Here is a 21,796-nt window from a genome sequence, read left to right as displayed (position 1 = left end):
TGAGAACAAACTGAGGGTTGATGGGGGGTGGGAGGGAGTAGAGGGTGGGTGATGGGTATTGAGGAGGGCACCTTTTGGGATGAACACTGGGTGTTGTATGGAAACCAATTTGACAATAAATTTCATATATAAATTAATAAAAGATAAAAAAAATAAAACAAAAAAATAAAACAAAAAAACAAACAAATAAATAAATAAAACCAGGGGAAGCAGGATCAGGTAAGACCTCCACAATCACAGCGAGAGTATGTAACATGTGTGATAACACATAATTTATGAAATAATTTAAAATATAATAAAATGAGTGGAATTGCTAGAGGTGATCTTTTTTTTTTTTCAACGTTTATTTATTTTTGGGACAGAGAGAGAGACAGAGCATGAACGGGGGAGGGCCAGAGAGAGAGGGAGACACAGAATCGGAAACAGGCTCCAGGCTCTGAGCCATCAGCCCAGAGCCTGACGCGGGGCTCGAACTCACGGACCACGAGATCGTGACCTGGCTGAAGTCGGACGCTTAACCGACTGCGCCACCCAGGCGCCCCGCTAGAGGTGATCTTTAATTTAAGGTTGTCTCCAATATACTACTCTATATTGATAGCTGGATTTAGTAATCCTCAGAAGAGCCTATGAGAGCATTCATCATCTTTAAGCAATATTTATCATATTAAGGATAGTCTTCTATAATAATTACTCACATCTAAATGTCTGTTCAAGCAATAATTAGTAAGTCTTTGCTGTGGTTGTGAACTTCTGAGATGACACATACAATTATGCTTTTCAGATATAAATCAGACAGACTTCAATACATAGAGCCTTGACTTATTATAATAATAATTAGATTTGAACTGATATGTAATATGCATAAAGAGAGCTACAACTAATATTCTCTGAGGAGTAAATATTTTATTTCTGGCAGTTGGTTTTATACACTTTAAAATTTTTTTTTTCAATGTTTTTTTTTTTTTTTTATTTTGGGACAGAGAGAGAGCATGAACGGGGGAGGGGCAGAGAGAGAGGGAGACACAGAATCGGAAGCAGGCTCCAGGCTCTGAGCCATCAGCCCAGAGCCTGACGCGGGGCTCGAACTCACGGACTGCGAGATCATGACCTGGCTGAAGTCGGACGCTTAACCGACTGCGCCACCCAGGCGCCCCGGTTTTTTACACTTTAAACTTCATTTCACTTTCAAGTAACTGTCAGCTGTTCTTGAATTATGTATAGTATAAACTTGTTTTCCTTTATGGTGTTTATTTTTAAAATCATCATATATGTGTGTTGTCGAATCACATGACTTAGTAAAGATAATTCTAATTCTGAAAAGATTAAACATGAATGTTGGAACCATTAAGTACAATTACTGTAATGTTACTTCATTATTTTCCCTATTTAGTACCTACATGAAAATGGGATTGTCCATCGTGATCTCAAACCAGAGAATCTTCTCTATGCAACTCCAGCCCCAGATGCACCACTCAAAATCGGTGAGGACATTTCCTAATGTCTCATGACTCCTTTCCCAGAGTAGAAGAAATTTATTTCATGGAATTATTAAATACTGTTCCATCCGGCTTTGCCTCCATTTAATTTCCTTGAATATTTGGTGTCTGTAAAGGAATAATGCATTATTTGGGAAGTTTGTGTTCTTTCTGGAATCAGTGCCTAGGAGGTGCTCCAGTGCTGAACACAAAGGAAACGTAGTTTGTAGAAATGGCAGGGACTCCAGGGGGTGTTGGTGTATTTTGTAGATAAGTTTATACAGAAGAAAATCACAGATAACATAGCACTTCTTTTTTTGTTACTTTTTATTCCACAAATCAGTTGGAGCTTAATTTTAGATATTCGAGAACTTTGACACAAAATGCTTAGTACATATTCTTGAATTTAGGGTCTGAGTCACTTGTTTATGTGAACAGAGAAAATTGAGATCTGTATTTCCCAAAGTATACTCCACAGAACACTGGTTCCTCAGCTGAGTGAACAGGGGTAACTACTGTAATTCCCTTTGTGGGAAATGGGAGTTGTTTGTGGAAGTGCTAAGGTTGGTCAAATAAGGTAGGAAATGCCAACTTAAACACGATTTTTTATTTTTGCAGGACTTCCCAGAACTTTAAAAATGCTAATGTGTAAACTGACATCTAAATTAGTGTACTGTGAGGTTTTTCCCAAACCTTATTTGACTTTGGAAACCTTGTTTTTTCTACCAGTAAGCATTTTGAAGAACTACAAAGATGAACTTTGTGAAACTCCCATCTGTTCAAAGGGTTCCTTAAATCAGCATTTTAGAAAAAATATACACATGTGTTAAATGCTACTTTCCAAAGCAAATCTTCATTTGCAAATAATAATAATAAAATTTATTTTATATGAATCCTCCTTTAGTAGATCTGCATTAAATCCTGTGAAGGACATTGCTCTTTTGGTGCTGGCCTGTGTAATGTTAATCTGATCAGTTCACTGCATTAGAAGTGTTAACATCTTTGAAAATTAAGTTATACATCTCATAGAAGAGCTCAGACAACATAATGTGCTTTATGAATGCAAGAACTCAAAGAAAAAAAATACCAAAGCCCTGCTAGGCAGCCGTCCTGTTCTTATAATCACTCCTGAAAGGCAGTGAACGGCCGGGAGACTTCCATTTCCTTTGACATCACTTTCAAAGATTTTATCCTTAAAGAAATTTCTTTAAATGGATGGATAGATACTAATTTAGACAGGAGAGGCTTTCTTTCTGAAGGACTTCCTGCTGCTTTCCCTGATAAGGATCAGCACCTCTGTGGAAATGTGGGTTTATCTTTGAAGTCTAAAATGGCATCAATTCTGCACCTGCCTCTCTTGAAGAGTGGCCTTGAATGGTTTCCTGATGTTTCCTGAGTGAGAGAGATGTAGTCCAGCAAACAGACCATAATGGTAGCAACTTTGGTAGTGTTTTATCTAGGTAATATTCTGAGGAATAAATAAAAAGGACTTTGCCCCAAAAAAGTGTTATATCTCTCATATGAGAGTAAATCCTTATCCATAAAATACACTAAAGAATGACATTATTTTGAAGCAGAATAAATGTTTTGATATTTCTGTTAATTTCTTTGACATTCATGAAAACCTAATTTTTTATTTTGATTTTGTCCAAGGGATTACTAATTCTATATCACTATATTATACTTTAGAGTTACTGTTTCATAAATCTCAGAATTAATATTAGACAAAATGTATCTATTGCAACTATTACTTCAAGAAAAAAGAGGTAATTTGCTAAACACTAGGGATTATAGAGCATAAAATGTATTTGGGAGTCATGTTTTTCTCAAATTTAAAGCAAGACTTGAATTGGTATTATTATTATTTTATTTTATTTTATTTTTTTAGTTCCCTCTCCCATGTGACTGGTCCCCTTCTACATATCCATCCATCATCAAATACAAAAACAAATAAATCTGTTTTATTTTGAATAACAGAAATATTCTGTCATCTTATAAAAGCTGAGAAAAGACTTGTTTCATTAAATGTTTCTCTTGTGTTGTTAGCTGATTTTGGACTCTCTAAAATTGTGGAACATCAAGTGCTCATGAAGACAGTGTGTGGAACCCCAGGGTACTGCGGTATGCTCTTTAATACTGATAATTACTTTTATTGTTATTTGAAATCGATTTTTACTTCACGATCTAATTTTCTAACTCCTAATATCTCTATTTAAAATGCTTACAGTGTGATGTGAGTCTCCATGAGGAAGGCATGTATAAATGATACTTAGACCACCTCTTGTTCTACATGAGGGGTTCAATGATGTTGGTTTTAGGGCCCCCTTCTTAGAAAAGAAGGGAAAGAAGGAGCCCTAGGAAAAAGGGCTGGTGCTCTGCACCTGTCTCCTGGGCAGTAGCTACTCTTGAACCCACTTCGAAGCAGAAGGACAATCATCAAGAAAGAGGGCAGGGAAACCACCTTATTTGTGGTTGGAAATAGAGCCATGAGTCCTCCTGTCACTTTCCTTGTTTGCTTTTACTTGGGAGGGTGGGTGAGGAGGGAGTGTGTCATTAATTCAAAGGGCGTATAGGATAACAGTGAGATTGGGGTAGTCCCTAGTCCTCATTGATGGCACTCGCCTAGCCTTATTAAGATAAAGGCTTCAGGTGGGGTTGCCCCTCCAGAGTCCCCCAGTCTCTAGAGATGGACTGTGTGACATTCCTCACTCCTAAGAACCACATAACTAACTTAACAATGTTTGAATTCATGCACATCAGACTATAGAAGGTACAGTTAGATATCCACTGAAGCAAATATATGATTAAGTTCACAGAATTTTAGTGCTAGAAGAAGCTTTAAAGTTCATTTACTAACTTTCTCATTTTGAGTTCTAGAGTATGACTTCCCCAAGATTCCACATCTAGTTGTTAGTGGGTCAGAGATGAGAATCCAGGTATCCAAGGGCCTAAAAACAGATTTATACAATTCCCTCTTCAAAAAAGCCAATATAGATAAACCAATATAATTTTCCTTCATAGAAATATTTGTCAGTTATTATTTACATCTTAAAATGTTTTTGTTTTGTTTTGTCTTGTTTTTAGTTTTTTAAACCTCAAAAGTATTACTCAGTCATTGCAGGAAGTAAAAATCCAAGTATGTGTAATCAGTATTAATAGCCTTATGAATTCTTCCTCATCTTTCTCCATGTTTCCATATTCACATATGGAATCCACATATTCACAATAAACTTTTTATTATTTTGTTTTTACCTAGTTAATTTCCCTACTGAATCTAAAATATTATGTTCTTGTAGCTCAATTGTTCATAGACCCAGTAATTACACAGAATTAAGTATACCTGTCTTTCTATTATATCTTTACATTGTGCCAAATATTCTTGTTCTGGACCTTTAACTCTTTGGCAAGAGTAGACTACCAATTAGGAGTAAATTCAGAAAACTCCAAGTAACTGTGGCTTATGAAAGATAGAAGTTGATTTCTGTAATGTTAAAAGTCTAGTGAAAGGCAATCCTGGTGGGTTCTCCAGGTAAGGCTCTGTGGATCTCAGTGCCAGGGGTCCAGGCCTTTTCTGTCTTGCTCTACCGTTCTTTAGCATGCTTCCTCACAGTCCAAAATGGCTGCTTGAAATCAGTCATTACATCCACATTCTCTGTGACAGGAAGGGGGGAAGGGGGAAAAAAGGGTGTACCTTTTCTTTGTTAAATAGACTTGCTAAAGATCCACGTCACTTCCACTTCTCTCTTATTGGCCAGTACTTGGTTACAGCCTCCACACTACCAGAGTGAGTCTTTTGGCTGGACATGTTGCTGCCCCAAATGAATTCAGTGTCCTGTTACTAAGCATAAGTATTGCATTAGACCGCTCACTATCTCTAGCACAGACTTGAGTAAGATTCCCGTTACCAGGGGGGAAAAAAAAACTAGTAAAGCATACCATGTTCCCTATAGGCATCCTCTTGTTTTATATATATAATTTATAGATAGATAGATAGATAGATAGATAGATAGATAGATAGATATTTATATATGTATATATTTATATGTATATTTATGTATATTTTATTTTCCTTAGAACTTTTAGCTGACAACCTGCCCATGACATCTAATGGTGCCATAGATATTTCCCCTTTCTCTAATTCATGTGTCCTTGTCATCCTCCTATATTTCTTTCATGCCTCCCGATCTCCAAGGCCATAAAGATAAAAAAAGAACCCCGAATTTTGTACCATGTGCCAAATGGGATTGCCCATTTGTGAGTATTAACTGCTGACCAATCAAAAGAAGCACTGAAAGAGAATTGACAAAAGAATGATAAAACAAAGTAAAGATTTCCCAAAAGAAGAGAGCTGATGGGCAATTTAGTAATCATTATCTAAGTACAAACACTGAGTATTCCTAGGAGGTAGGTAGGTTGGAGCATCTGAGAACTAGCAGCCCTGAAATGGGAAGATCAGGAAGAGCTTACAGTAGCCATCTCTAAGAGTCCCTTCTGTGACTAAGAGATAGCAGCATCCTTTTAATGGCTTTGATAATAGTGATAAGAGCAGCTCTTTCCTGCAGCGTGACAGAATAGCCATTCTATGAGTGAATGATTCATTCATTGATAAAATGAACATTGAATGTCTAAGAGGCTCTGAGATTCAAGAGTGAACACCATATGGTCTTGTCCTTTAAGGATTTCATGGGCTATTAAAGAAAAAATACCCATACACAATAAATCAGTTTGTGTTGGTAAGTTGTAGTTTTATCCAAGCTAAAGGCTTAGGTATTCAGAGGGGAGGGAACAATTAATCCTCCCTAATATTTGAGCTGGACTCTGAAGGTTGGATAGGAGTTCAGCAAGTGAAGAGGTAGCCACAAGGCATTCTTTGCAAGTAGGCAAAGGAAGAGAAAAATCATAGAGGAGTGGTAGCATCTGGCAGATTCAGGGACTGTTGGTTACTTTGGCACTTTGCACAACTGCAGTATAGATATAGTTGGACTTGGAAAGATACAATGGACCATATTTTTAAATAATCTATACATCAGGCTAAGGAATTCAGATTTGCTTTGGTAAATAGTAGTGATTGAGCAAAGGTTCTTAATCAGGGCAATTATATTTTAAAATCAAATCTGTATCTTACAAATATCTCGACAATGTCATTATGACAGATGGTTTTGAGGGAAACAAGAGACAAAAGAAGACAAATTAGAAAGTGATTATAAATTCTCTTTCCTGTCCCTCTGATGTCAGAAATGTACACACAGAATGCTGTCACTCCCGTAAACAGCTTCTCAGAATGATGTATTCGATCTGTTCCTACATCCAATCATTTTTTTAATATAAAATGAAAATAAAAATACTATTTCAGAGTCTTGTCCTTGCCATAAACAGACCCTTCTTACAGATAATGCCATCTAATAATGGAGGCTTATTTTCCACTTACTATTCCCCCCTGCCCAAAGTACCCACACTACTCTCACTATCCCTTCCCCCACCCCACCCCCACCCCCGCCTAGAGGTTAGGGACAGGATTTTAAGGATACACCTGTGTATAGTAACACAAAAAACACTGGAAAGGCTGAGTTCGGAAAAAAAAGGTCTCAGTCACACCCAGGGCACAGGAAGTGGATGGCCTAGAGAAAAGACAAGATGCAGAGTTTAAACGTTTTTGTTTTTGTTTTTGTTTTTAGTTAATATAATAGTGAATAATAATAACAAATAGTAATGAAACAATTAGACTTTATAGGCAAGGCTGAAGCCCCTTTGAGGTTCACTCAGTTCTAGCCTTTCCTCCCTGCAATACATGTAAGTGCCATCATCAGTTTGGCGTGTCCCTTCTGAGAGTACCTAGGTGGGGAGGAAACTGCCCATTTATACAATGAGTTGGAAATGAGACTGGTGGGAATCACCGTCGTCCTACAGAAACCATGACTTTACACACAGACTTTAGTTTTAACTTGAAAAGGTATCTGAGGCCCCTTCGGTTGACAGAGAGGAGACGTGTGAGCTTGTTTTCTTGCTTGTTGGAAGGGTGATTACATTCCAGGTCAGTTCTCCTCATGTACAGGGGGTCTAGTGTCTACCTTTAATGGAAGGCTTTTTCAGTTACATCTTTTGAGGGAGTGGGTGTTTATATTACACCATCTGTCATTTGTCAGGAAATACAAAAGTGAAAAGCCATCCATTCAGTCTCATTCATAGAACCTTTGCCCCAGGCTATTAATAACAGAGGGTTCTCCTATAAGTGAATTGCAAAAGAAAAATCACAGATGCTGTATGTTTAAGCAAATACTCATTATTTCCTGGGAAGTGTGCCCAGTGGAAAATAAACTCCAGGCCAGAAAATTAAAATCTGTGATCCAGATAAATGAAATCAATGACTAGTGTTCTGAAATAGCCGTGAAGAGATTCTCCACATCTTGTTATTGCGAAAAGAAATAGGTCTCAGAAAAAAAAAAAAAAATCCATTAGGTCATGGCTCCCGATAAATGGGCCACAACGTATGCAATATTACTACCAAATGTCTTGACTGGTTTAACTCTTTAGGACTGGAAGTCTGCGGGTGTTCAGCCTATCAATGCCAATCACAAAAACAAGTAAAGCTGTGAGAGTAGAAAAGAAAACAATATGGTAAAGGGTTAGGTTAAAAGAGTATTTCTGTATAATACTGATTTCTAATTTACTCATAAGCTTAGTTAATTAAACTATGTTCATGGTTCATATTTCTACCCGTCTATCCAAATTCAATTTGCAGGATCTAGAAGCTCTTCAGAATTGATTTTCTCTTGGCATTTGCCAGAGTCCCAATGGAGTGATAATCCTGTGTTGTTTCTGCATTGTTATATTTTAAAGAAATAATTTATTATGTTCACTATACCAAAATTAAAGATAATTTCTCAATAGCCTAGAGTCAGACAGAAGAGATTTCTGTCTACATGAACACATACTAATATGACCAATGTAGGAAAATTTAATGTAGTAGAAGGAAATCTAATCATCTAAAATATAAGCTTTCAGAATAGTTTCATAAAAGATGTATTTTGTTCATTTCTAGAGGACTAAATAGCTAAGGTGAAATAACAAGAGTGTCAGATTATGTTGGTAATCTAACTGGCTAAGGGATAATCTCACCTGAGAGTTAATTAAATACCCACTAGGGTGACTTCCTTTTTACAGTGAACTTAAGAGAAAACAGAAGAGTACATAGTAAAATGTCAGTTGCATGGCCTATAACATGCTTGATGGGCTGATGTGTGTACACAGGGCTCCTGTGGGATTAGTGGACGATGGGCAAGAGCAGGGGATGTGAGAAGAAGCAAGCAGAGAATGCTCAGCAGGTTAGTAAGGAGTGCCTAGGTCCATCTCCCATTGCTGACCATGGCCCTTCTTTCTCCCTGAGATAGGCTGTGTCTGCAGCCACCATATGACTGTCCCAGGCACGCTTGCAATGCTTGATCCGTATGAGCACATGCCAGGTAAAGGAAAAAGTGGGGCTGGGGATAGATACACGAGAGGTGAGGAAAGGCCATAGCTTATCTTGGTCTTGACCTTGCAGATGACGGGGACTCTGCTGGTGGAATGCAGGCTGTCTTGGAAGTTTTAAATCTAGAGGAAAATGAGCCTCTCGGGGTATTTGTATTGATCTGGTACTGACCTAGACAAAGTGTATTCTGTGGAACTTTAGTTATGTACCTATTCAATTCTTTTTCATTTAATAAATTATTTACTGAGCTCCTACTATGCACCAGGCACTATTCTAGGTGTTAGGGGTATAACAATCAATCAAACAAACAAACAAGATCTCTTCTTTAAGGGTGGTTCATTTTAGTGAGAGAAGGCAAATAATAAACAGAATGATTGTGTCAATATATAGAAAGGTGATCATTCCTATAGAGTTGGGAAAGAGGATAGAAAGTGTTGGGACACGCTGACCAGGGAAGGCTTCACTCATGAGGGAGCAGAAGAGCAAAGATTTGGAAGAGGCAGGGAGAGAGCAAGCCATGCAGATTCTATGGAAAGAACATTCCAGGTGGAGGGGACAGAGCACACCAACCCTGAGGCAGGAACACAGCTGGGTGTCTATAGATTGAAGAAGGACACAGTTGAGTGAAGTGCAATGATAAGGGGAGAAATAATAGGTAGGAGGGGGACCAAAGAGCTCCAGTTGGCAGGATAGAGTTCACATTTACTGAGATAGGGAGGACTTGAGGAGCAACGGGGTTGGAGCTCGTTGATTTTGAGATGCCTGTTAGATATCCAGGTGGAGATGACATGTGGGCAGAAGGGTATATATGTTTGAGGTTCAGGAGCAGGGTCATGTCTGTTGATATAAATGGGGGCTCTGTCACCACATAGATGCTATGGAAAGTCACGAGACTCCAGGGAAGAAGAAGAAACAACCCAGACTGATCCTGGGGCAACATCACCAGTAGAGGCCAGAGAGAAGAAACCATGTTTATTATTCATAGAACATCAGATAGTGGAGGAAGCATCACTGGACAGAATTAGGAATTACGAATGGGTGCTGCAAGGCACAGATATGGGGCACAATATACACAACAGTGTTCTAGCATCTAAAGCTGTCAGCAGAAGGAGGGGCTGCCTCCCTGGCTCGGGAAATGGTCCCAGAGGCTGACTACTGACCCGTGTCTCAGGATTCAGGGGAGCAAGGGGAGAGGAGACAGAGTGTTGCTCATTTCTGCATCACCCAGCAGATACATAGTATTTGACATTCATAATATTACCTCACGGTCTGTCTATATATATTTTATATGTGTAAACTATGTTGAGGATTATGGCAAGCGCTTCATTTAATCCAAGTTAACCAAATATATTCTGACCTGAGACGGCTTATAAAATTGAGTCTGAAGAGATTGTCCTTCCTCCTACTTTTCATGTTCTCTTTGGCTTAGACAGCCTTTTAATGTGCTGGTCATCCTTAACTTCTGCGTCCCCATACCATAAATCATTCTCTGTCCTTCCCTCTTTGTAACTGTAAGTGACTACCTAAGGAACAGAGCCAGCTGTGCCAGAGAACTCACTGTGCTAAGGACTCAGCTCTATTATTACCCATGTGAGGGCGGAATGCAGGGGAGAAGCGGTCATAGGAAGGGTGACTGATGGCAAGTGGGAAGGAGACTTGCTTAAAATGTATTCTTTGGGCCCTGAACACCCACAAAGTGTTCCATTTAGAATGTTGTCACAGACAGGATATGCACAAAATAAAAATATTTTGAGAGAATTATTAGTGATAATTACAGTAAGATTTATAGCTCTATTAGAGAGAAACATGGTATTTGCCATACTTAACAGAGTTCGAAGTCCGTGTCCATCACTTTATATCTGTATCTCCATATCCAAAAGAGACTCTTGCATGATGTTAATATTAGGACGAGTTCAGTTTATTTATTGATACTCCACCTCCTTGTAGAGGCAGCTTTTCAAGAATGAATACCTCTTTGCTGTCCCTGGGCCTGCATCCATCACAGCTTTGAAGTGAGCAGGAGACTCAGTCTGATTAAGATTCGGAACAAATAGTGATTGCTCTAAGATGGGAGGGCTCTGTGGGATCATAGAAAAGTGAATTTCATAGACATAAAACTTTCCCAGGGTAATAAAAATAGGTTGTGTTTATTTTTTCCTCTTCTGAAAGTACTTAGGTGTTCTCAAATACTTGATTTTCTCTTCAGGGTATTATTAAAAAAATAAAAAGTAAGATGGGGAAAATAAACAGGCTATCTTTCTTCACCCATTTATAAGATTTATACAAAGAGAAGTATCATGCAATTCGTGTGGCAAGGAAGACTTATTTAAACAGCTTTAATGAAAAAAATACTAAGTGAGAGATGGATTGACTGATGTTTGTAGTGTAAAAGATCAAGAGCCCAGGAAAATGGAAAAGATGAGTTAGGTCATGAAGTGTATCCCTTGAGTTTTAAAATATCCTTCAAACTTCTTTCTTGCTCTACACTACAAGTCATAGATACCCAAAGTGACGGAGGCCCCACTCAGCCCTTCTCAACCTCCTCACACCTTGGCATGTATGGAATCAGTAGTATTCCTCCTCAGCCCTTCTCAACCTCTCACACCATGGCATGTATGGAATCAGTAGTATTCTGAGAGTCAATGTAGTAAACTGGTAAGGCTGCTCCTAGCCAGAGGCAACTCCTTCTGGAAACATGTCAACTGTATCCCAGTCTGATTCACCCCTTTGTTACAACACTAAGCAAATGGCGCCGGGACATGACCTGTCTTCTCTGTTGTCAAAGCAAAAATTGCACTTGACAGGGCTTAAATGTTGTGCCCCGTTCTCACCAAATATCTGTGACACCCTGACAAAGGACCACACATGGTACAGGTGCTGAGGAAGGCACAGAGTAGGGTCTGCCCAGCTGCCTGTAGGAAGCTGCCTGGAGTGCATTCTCCTCTGGGTTCCTCACCATGTTAAGAGCAACAAGGGGAGAGAATTTCCAAACACTGCTCTTCTCCTTCTGGTAGATAAATCCCTCTTTCTCCTCCTTCCACAGTGCTCACTCCTCAGAGGCAAAGTGTAGAGAGACTTCTAGATGCTGAAGACTTGTGCTCTAAAGAAAACTCAATTCAAGACAAGACTGTACAGTGAAAAGCTCCACAGTGGCTCTCCCTCAGCTGTAGGAGGGGGTGGAATTCTGCAAAGTCAGATTCAGGCTTTAAGATGAAAATAGATTTGTTCCTCTATGTTTTGAATCACTAAAACAAAAGCATAGGAGAGAATTTAAGAACAAATAAAGAAACAAACAAACAGAAGCCCTCATGTACTGGAATCTGTAGTCTGGCCTCTGCCTCACAGGGGCTCATCTCACAGGGACTTCACTGTGCCCAGGGGTGTGCTCCACCCACACTGGCTTGCTCAGCTCCTTGGGCACCCTTGCTCCTGCCCGCTCCTGCCCACCACAAAGTCTCTGCATGTGTGGCTGCTCCACCGAACCCGCTTCACTCTCTTTCCTCAACCACTGCCCTCTCCCCCTTTGCCTGGTTAACTTCTCCAGTCTTTCACATCTCACTTTAAACTTTGCTTTCTCTACCCACCTTCCTTGATCTTTCTCACCAGGTCAGCCCTCTATTGGAGACACCCTCCATCCAAGCACTTACAGTTACCACTTTGTATTTCTTCATGTGGCTTTCTCGATCAATGCCTACCTCCCCCACCAAACTGTAAGCTCCATGGTGGCAGAGACGTGTTCTCTGGAACTCCCCATTGCTCCCCCAACACCATCTAACATAGTGCCCATCATACAGCAGGTACTTAATAAATAGTTCATGGTTTGTTTAATGAGTGAATGAATGAACATGTGGATTTCACTCATCTTAGTCTCCCTGGGATTTGTCTTTCTCAGAAGAGTTAACAGTAGTTTGAAAAAAGTCTTCTGCTAAAGAATGCCAATGTGTGGTCTTAACTCAATAGGTAGGAAGGAATTGACAAAATGAAGGTGCAATCCATGGCCAAAATCATCCCTCTACTTTTCTCCTAAAGCTTTAGAAAAAGAGGGGAAACTTAGCCTCAGTGGCCCCTGTCAGGGTGTCATAGGGCATACCTCATACTTTTTATGTGGGACCATTTCGAGAACTAGTAACAGTGAGTTTATTTAATAAACTGAAATTCATCCCAGTCTGTAGATGGACCCTCAGTCTCTAGAAGTTTTAATGGTACCATGATCTTATCGAAAAAGCAACACTCTGAGGTCTAAGTGGTATGTTGGTAAATAAATATAATAAAGTTTGAATTTTTAATATAATTTTGATATTCGGTTAAAATTGCATGTTAAAAAAGTGAAGGCCCGGGGCGCCTGGGTGGCGCAGTCGGTTAAGCATCCGACTTCAGCCAGGTCACGATCTCGTGGTCCGTGGGTTCGAGCCCCGCGTCAGGCTCTGGGCTGATGGCTCAGAGCCTGGAGCCTGTTTCCGATTCTGTGTCTCCCTCTCTCTCTGCCCCTCCCCCGTTCATGCTCTGTCTCTCTCTGTCCCACATATAAATAAAAAAAAAAACGTTGAAAAAAAAATTTAAAAAAAAAAAAAGTGAAGGCTGGTATCTTGGCAATTCTAAGACCATTTGCCACAATTATTCTGCGTTGGAGATTGGAGTATGAGCTCTGTAGCATTTAGTGTTAATGAGCAATAACACGAATGATAAGCTTACGAAGTGGCACAAAACGTGGATCCACTTAGAAGACATCCAGAGAAATCAATAAAGGATTACTGACTTTTTTAGAAAAGAGGATTCTAAATTATTTTGAACACATTTTTAAAAACTGGATCACACCTTGAAATGATTTTCTCCCTTACTGTATTTTTTTTACTTATTTGTTTGTTTGGGCAGTGAGGTGAAAAGATATGTAGGACACCTGGAAGTGCTTATAGCATTAAAAGGTGGGCTAGCTGATGTCTTTTCCTGAACCAAGTTGGAAGTAGTCAAGTATTTCCCTCCTTAATAAAATCACCAAATTGTAGAATCCACCGCAAGGACATTTGATACCTAGGAGACCTGTAGCGCTGGTATGCTGGAGCTTGAAATGTATTCTGGAAAGCTTCTGGCTCTTGGAAAGGGTTCAGACAGATTACAAGAGTATATTCTGCGGGTCCTGAAGTCAAGGTTATGATAACTAGCAACTGTGAAAATATTTAAAGGTTTCTGTGAATGGGCTCTGATTGGATCTAGATGCTTAGGGTTTGTTTCACCTAAGTTTTGTATTCTGATTAGTAAATATTTTAAATTCTTCTTAAGAGATATTTATTATGGAGGGCAAAAACATTCTATATGGCTTTTGTCTCAGTTAACCTCACCATGGAAAGTTTAGTGTTTCACACCAGGGGATTGCCCACATTGCAGCCTGCCGCCTTACAAGGAACTAAGTTGCCTCTGGAGGGCAAGGTTGCACCCTGTGCTGTGAGGGGAGGTCAGATATTACCAGGTCAGGTAAGAAAACCAGATGCCCTAAACAGTGGATTCAGAAAGAGTTTTGTTCCATGGTATTCGCTTACTTTGGGCCCTTACCTGGGAGCTATCAAGAATGGCCAGAAAAAGCACCTGACCTCTGCGACAGGGCGCTCACCTCCGGACAGCACCGCGGGGAGGCTTGAGAGCCCTGGAGCCAATAGGATAGGTTACGCCCGGGGCCAGCGTACACAGTTGACGCTCCGGCAGAGGAACAGGAATTCAGTAGAGTGCCTGTCCTCTCTTCTTGTTTAAATTGGCAGTAACAACCCCTCTACTAATATCACAGTGGCTAGTAGCTTCAAACTCAAGAGTACTTGGAAATTAGCTAATCCAATTCACTTAGGTTTTAGAGGTAAAAACGAGTCCCAGAAAATGTAAAGGACTCTCCCCAACAGATTTCTGTATGTCTAAATGTCAGTGTGGGACTTGACAGCACTCCACTGATGGGAAGACCTGAGTGGGGAAGGGCTAATCGTACTAAATGTGTGTGCATTCAGCTCCCTGACTAGAACAGCTCCCAGTGACACAGACAGCACAGCGGCCCTCCTGGAAGAGGCAGCCTAACCAGAGTTTCCTCTGAACCCTGATGAGCAAGGCATTTGCAAGTGGGCGCTCAGTATTGAGGCCCAAAGGAACCATATGTGGGGTACAGATTGCCCTGGAAAACGAAAGCTAACCTGAAGGAGTGAATGGTGTTGGCAACGAGCGTGCATTTTTCTTAATTATGTTAATTAAATTCTAAGAGGAAAATTTTCTAGGAATAATATGCCTATAGATGAGAAAAACTTCCTGGCCCCAGACACCATTCTTTAAAGGGTGCATCTTGCTGAATTGCTGCTTGGAGTGTTACATTGCACACTCTCGTTTCACCGTATGGGCTCTTCATCTCTTGTATTTTATGTAACACAGTTTGTGCAGAGAAGAGAATATCCTGATTGCAAAAGGATGGGGGAGGAGGGGTAGTATGGGAAGACATCAGTGGAAAATCCACTGTGTTCCTTCCTCTAAGTCAAATTCAGAGTTCCAGGAGGATAGCAGCCTTCCAGGGCTCACTTTAATGACCTAGTCTGAGTGTGACATTTTCAGCCTGCAGACCGGGGATCCAGCTCCCTTGCTCTCCTGCCCCCTGCTGGAAGGAGGAGGATGGTGCCCCCATTCCCAAAGCCTCCCTCAAGGAGCTCTCAACATTGATTGGTCAGCTCCTCCCTCAGAGACCCCACTGACATCTACAGCACTTTTGTTCAAAATGGGAACACTGAGGCTATAGGCCACTCTGGGGCTAGAGGCCCGAGCCTTATTTCTGCATGGATTGTAAAACTCTCACTTCTCCTTTTCTTCCTTTGTTAGGCAAACAAATAACACCTCCAATTCTTGGTGCAAACAGTTGGACGCAGTTAACTCTCCATTTTCACAGCTCTAAGATAATAAAAACAGAAAAGATCTCCTCATTCTATACTACAGGGCCGTTTGATGGCTGAGAAGACCTTCCATTTTCACCATGGTGGGCAGGGCTAATAGGAGCAAGCTTATTGTGCGCGGAGAAGATCCCTTTCTCAGTTCATAATCCCAAACTGGGGACAGCTGCTCTCTGGGAACCTACATGTAGTTGTCAGTACTAAGACATGTGCCGGGCCCCTTCTAACACCTGTTCCAGCCTTCCAGCATAGAGACTTCCCAGTCCTTTCCACTGTCTGCCCAGGTCCCTGCGCTGGTCCCTGCCCTGCATGCTGTCAAATACAGGTTTGCATGGATGCCCCATGCTCCCAAGAAGGTCTAGATCTCAAGGTAGCATAACTTGCATTTTTCCCCTTATTATGCTAAATTTGTGTTCCTTTTCTCCGTACAAAGCTCCCTCTGAAGTAAGGGATCTTTTATAGCAGAGATGCAGTTCTGTCTGATTCGAATGAATGTTCTGATGTAGAATATTAAAGTTAATACCTTTATTTTTATGCACCCCAAACACAGAAAGACTTTGATTTCTCCCATTAAAGTAGACATGAGGGTTTGTAGTCTCACACTTTGGTTTGGGGAGACAAAATTGGTTACAAAACTGTTCTGAACTTTGTGTTAATTAATTTCTTACCTGTTGCTTGTTATTGAGATGTAAATGTTAAATTTAAACTCCAATTTAACACAATATTCATTCTTTCTGCAGCACCTGAAATCCTTAGAGGCTGTGCCTATGGACCTGAGGTGGACATGTGGTCTGTCGGAATAATCACCTACATCTTGTAAGTGAAGAAAAGCAACCTCTATGTGTTCTATTTGCCTTTGCTGTAATATTTTCTAGGTACTGATAGTCCTCATAAAAAGCAAGACTACTTTTTGACTTTTGTAATTTTCTATGACATACTAAATGTAGCCAGTGATAGAATTTTCTGAAAATAAGCATTACTTTTTATTCTATAATTTCCTTAGAACCAGCACTTCGGTCCAGGACTTCTCTCTTTCTCTCTTTTTTTGTAATGTTTATTTATTTATTTTGAGAGGGGGGGGGAGCATGAGCAGGGGAGGGGCAGAGAGAGAGGGAGAGAGGGAAAATCACAAGCAGGCTCTGCACTGTCAGCACAGAGCCCAACACTGGACTCAATTTCATGAACTGTGAACAGAAATCAAGAGTCAGATGCTTAACTGACTGAGCCACCAGGCGCCCCACTGTCCAGGACTTTTCTCAGTCCCATTTTGCAGTGCAGTGTGTAGCAGATTTGGAGAACAATTCATTATTTGATGATAGTAATGAATATGAAACTCAAGTCCATCTATTAAAAACGTGCTGTTATTTTACTTATTTGCATCTCATCAAAATACAGTATTAGTATTTAGTTATTAGTTATTTAGTATTTAGTTATTAGTATTGCTTTTTAAAAAGCAAGTGGCTATTTAATTTCATAAACAATTCCAGACTGGTACATTTCTTGTCAGCAATGTTTTTAATGCAATTTGCCTATCAATTTTGTTTTCTATTTGTGTTAGGTCCCCAAGGACCTTGAGTTTAATACCCTAAACTCAGAGAAACCTTTTCTCTGGTAGAAAAAAGTTGGGCTAATCTCTCGCTCTCTGGTATCCCCAACTCCATTCCTGAGCTCCTGGCTATGAATAAACAAAGGGTTTCAGGAAATTTGCCAAAGACATGATGGAATTGCAGAGGAATATGAGGGAGGTAAGCAAGGACAGAGGAGTGTCTGGGAAGACTGCTGAAGAGAGGCTACAGAAGAAAGGTGTCAGTGAGTTCTGGAGTTTAACTTAAGACAAGCAGATTTGGTTGCCATTTAGAGGACACTGCACAGTTACTTGTTGGAACCTATACCATTCAAATCTGTAGAGATTTTGGAAGGTATGAAAGAGAGGATATTAATCGGCTCAGGCTGCCATGAGAAAATACTGCAAACTGGGTGGTTTAAACAACAGAATTTTATTTCTCACAGTTTCAGAGGCTGGAAGTCTGAGATCAGAGTGCCAGGAGGTCCAGTCCTGGTGAGAGCTCTCTTCCTGACTTGCAGACACCTGTCCTCTAACTCTTTCCTCACATGGCAGAGAAAGAATGTAAGCTCTTTGGTATCTCTTCTTCTAAGGACGAAATCACATCATGAAGTTAGCCCACCCTCATGACCACATCAAACCCTAATTACCTCCCAAAGACTCTATCTCCAAATACCATTGCACTGGGGGATTAGGACTTCAACATATGAATTTTAGGGAGACACATTTCAGTCCATAGCAGAAAGAGGTTTGGGTGTTGTTGTTATTGTTGTTTTTGAATTTAATAGTGATCTTAGAAAGTGTAGTATCTGGGTAATAAGGACTAGGAAGAGGGTAACTAGGGTACCCCCAAACAAATTAGTAAACTGTGTTCACCTGGATATAGTCAGTAGTCAGTAGCCAAAACAAAAAAGTTTAATAAGCAACCCATTAAATAGCTGTCTGCTACTGTGTAACGTCAAAAGATAGTTTCAGTGTTGAATTCTTTGTGTATCCAGAATATAGTAAAGGCTTGAAAAGCATTTGGAGAGGTAGAGAAACATAGTTTTTTTCTTATGAAAGTGCAAAACTGTTAGGTAATTTTTTTGCCATACTAAGTGCTTAATTAACTAAAACGAATTCCCGAGGCCACATCATGGAACTCCTTCAGCTTACATTTGAGGTCACTTTTATACTCAGGAGACAGTGTTGGCTCCTGAATTAGGCAGGTGACATATCACAGTGATGTGAAATAAAAAACTGAACTGCACAAATAATGAATCAGATTTGCCCCTAAAGTATGTGTGCCCACCCAATTGCAATTTCATGCTGAAATGTGATGGGGGGGGGGGGGGTGTAAGCATTAAGGTTGTACAGGAACTCAGAGAGATGGAGGTAGGAAACTACATCACATTCACCCTGAGAACCTGAAATCTGGAACGAGTAAAACCCCATAATGTGGTCACTGAGCAGGGAAAACGAAGAGGGAAGAATGTGATTGTTGGAGAAACATCATAGCCCTGAAAATAATTTTAAGAGTCTGTCAAAGCCCCTTCCCCTGGTTCACTTAAGGTCATTAATTAGTAGGTGTTGCTTCAAAGTATGCAGTAGTAGCCTGTGACCACCGCCACAGCCCTCCCACCAGGACAAGTTCTCCAAGACTGTGCCATTGGACCTGTGTATCTCCTTTACTATAATTAAAAGTTCCACTGAGCTATTTTGTGCTGTGACCTTGCTATTTTCTAAGGATGGCAGTAGACTAGAAATGAAGGCCTTTTTGTTATTTCTCACAGAAACTCTGGTCCCTCTACCTTTTACACCTAAATCCTTTGTGCCTTCAGACAAAAGCAACTACTACAATGCTTAGGTCAGAATCAGACTCAGATAAGGCCGGAGATTTGAACTCTGTCCTGCAACTGTCCCACACTACAGTTCTTCCCAGCAGCCTGGAGCTCCCCTGTATCAGACATTCACATGGTTGGCCTAACCCTAATGTCTTCTGCAACTTTCGTTGTCAGGATTCTCAAATATTTCCATTTCTGAAGGCTTTTTGTAGTGTGTGTGTGTGTGTGTGTGTGTGTGTGTGTGTGTGTGTGTTGTTCTGTGTCACAGTTCTTCCATTTTTGGCATTTTAGGCTGACATGACATAAACTTTTTACTTCTGTCATCAGTGCACAGATTTACAGATATGTTTGAGAAGTAAGAAAGGCATTTGAGTACTGTACCTTCTGAACTGTAATTTTTCTTTCTAGACTCCCAGAAGGGGAAACAGAAGAGTTTCCTAAACCAAGCCTGGAACGTTGGCTAATTTCTCCATGACTAACTAACAGTAGGCTATATTTTTCTAGTGTTGTGGCTGGCACTGGAGGGCCAGGCAAGGCTGAGCTGCCCCCTTGTGTGGACGTAGGCTCCCTTCTCTCCTTATGGGGGAGCAGGACTCTCAGTGCAGATGGCTGGCTGCGGTGGGAGAGGACACACTGGTCCGAGCCTCAGCACTGCCAGGCCTTTCTCGTCCTGGCTGGCTCCAGAATATTCAAAAGAGACAAAGACTCCCAATAGAACAGTCCCTGAGCAAAGGACATGACAAAATGCTTTTCCCTAGAAACCCACTGCATTAGAAAGCACTCAAACATTTCATGCTCTACACCCTCCTGACCAGATTGAAAGAAGAATTTAAGAAAATGTTTTTTAACATGTTCATCCTTTCCCCTCCATTTTTTGTCCAGTGCAACTCATATCCTGGTAGGGACTTGTTTTTATAGTTTCCTCTTGATCCCTAGTGATTTCAGAACCTGTACCCATCTGTAAAGAGTGGAGGCTTTTTTTTTTTTAATTTTTTAAATATTTTTATTTTTGAGAGAGAGAGAAAGACCGAGTGTGAGCAGGGAAGGGGCATAGAGAGAGGGAGACACAGAACCCAAAGCAGGCCCCAGGCTCTGAGCTGACAGCAGAAAACCAGATGTGGGGCTCAAACTTGTGAACCACGAGATCATGACCTGAGCCGAAGTCACATGCTTAACCAACTGAGCCACCCAGCTGCCCCTACAGTGGAGGCTTTTGGTGGTCCCTTTTCAGCAACTCACTTTTCCTCTCTCTCTTTAGGATGTTGAAGATGATTTTCTATTTCTTTCCCCTCACTTTTCCCATTCACTTGTATGCTGACCCGCTAGTGGAAAGTGAAGGTGAATGTAGATCTTCCAGAGGTACAGAAGTGAGGGTCACACACAGGGCTAAGGGAGCACCAGCCCATTCATCTCTGTTGGCCCCATGTGTTCACTCTGTCAGGTTTTAAAGGGTCATTTCCTGACAACAGTCTTAGCTCCTGTCTTTGTTCATCCTGACATCCAAACTGGTGTGGGATGGAAATCTAGTACTTTACTCATTTCTATGATGGAATTCAACGAATAGAGCTGAGGAAAAATGACTGAAAAATCTTTCCTGTCTACCTCTTAATCTGTTTATTCTCAAAATCCTAATTCTTCCACTTTGTAATAAATTGGAACTTCTAATCAGTCCATCTTCTCAATTCCTGCTGAAAAGAAATCCTCAGAAAATCATTAGCATAGTGCCTGTAATAGTGTTAACAATTATTGTTATTGTTTTGTGTCAGAGTCATTGATGTTATTATAAACTCTTTGTAGAAATTCTGAATCGGCTTTGTACCTATTCTTACTTCCAGAGAGCATGATGTGTATTTACACAGCAAAAGTGAATTATAACGAGGCAGTTCCACACTCGTGCTGAGTAGACTGGTGTTCGTAATGGGAAGCTGTGAAAAGGACAATTCTGAATTACCACAAAAATTTGATGAAATGTATTTAGGCATTTAAAGACATTTTATTCCCTATCTTTTGTCCTTCTAGACTTTGTGGATTTGAACCATTCTATGATGAAAGAGGTGATCAGTTCATGTTCAGGAGAATTCTGAATTGTGAATACTACTTTATCTCCCCCTGGTGGGATGAAGTATCTCTAAATGCCAAGGACTTGGTAAGTGTGATCAAAACAAAACGAAGAACAATCCTCGTATTCATTTTTAATTAGTTAATGGGCAGTGTCATTTTTTAAAATTTGCCCCTCTTAATATCTTATTTCTTTATAATTGTATTTTTTATAAAACATATAAAAGGCACACTAATGCATTTTCCTTGTAGATAATGAAAAACAGATATGCCTGACTCATCACCAGCTGAATTATCACAAACTAAAAGTCACTACAGTATTAATTAGTGAGTTTTTACCATCTAGTCAAGGTAAAACCTTGCCTGTGAAGCCAGCTGTTCTGGGTGAATTCAAATATAATTTACACAGAATAATTCCATTTTAACCTGGCTTGCCTAGATTACCTAGATTTGATTATATTTCAAGTAAGCATTGCATCTTGAGAGGTTCAAACTTATTAAAA

The 21,796-nt window shown here is 40.3% G+C and overlaps 1 protein-coding gene across 3 annotated transcripts in view; it reads left to right on the top strand.

The window, feature by feature from the left end:
* CAMK4 (calcium/calmodulin dependent protein kinase IV) overlaps nucleotides 1–21,796 on the top strand; it is a 228,927-nt gene that overhangs the window by 199,042 nt on the left and 8,089 nt on the right. For 2 of the 3 annotated variants that reach the window (XM_040446869.1, XM_040446886.1), the window contains exons 6-9: nucleotides 1,391–1,481; nucleotides 3,522–3,596; nucleotides 16,589–16,664; nucleotides 21,255–21,381. In XM_040446869.1, coding sequence (XP_040302803.1) covers nucleotides 1,391–1,481; nucleotides 3,522–3,596; nucleotides 16,589–16,664; nucleotides 21,255–21,381 — 369 coding nt within the window. Of the gene's footprint in view, nucleotides 1–914; nucleotides 920–1,200; nucleotides 1,203–1,390; nucleotides 1,482–3,521; nucleotides 3,597–16,588; nucleotides 16,665–21,254; nucleotides 21,382–21,796 lie in introns of those variants that run through there. The other variant, XM_040446877.1, reaches the window with a different exon arrangement.

The sequence above is a fragment of the Herpailurus yagouaroundi genome, unplaced genomic scaffold (genome assembly GCF_014898765.1).
Source record: "Herpailurus yagouaroundi ecotype Mexico unplaced genomic scaffold, PumYag 29, whole genome shotgun sequence".
Taxonomy (NCBI): Eukaryota; Metazoa; Chordata; class Mammalia; order Carnivora; family Felidae; genus Herpailurus; species Herpailurus yagouaroundi.
Note: the sequence above shows the minus strand (reverse complement) of the source record. Positions and strands in the feature narration are given on the sequence as shown.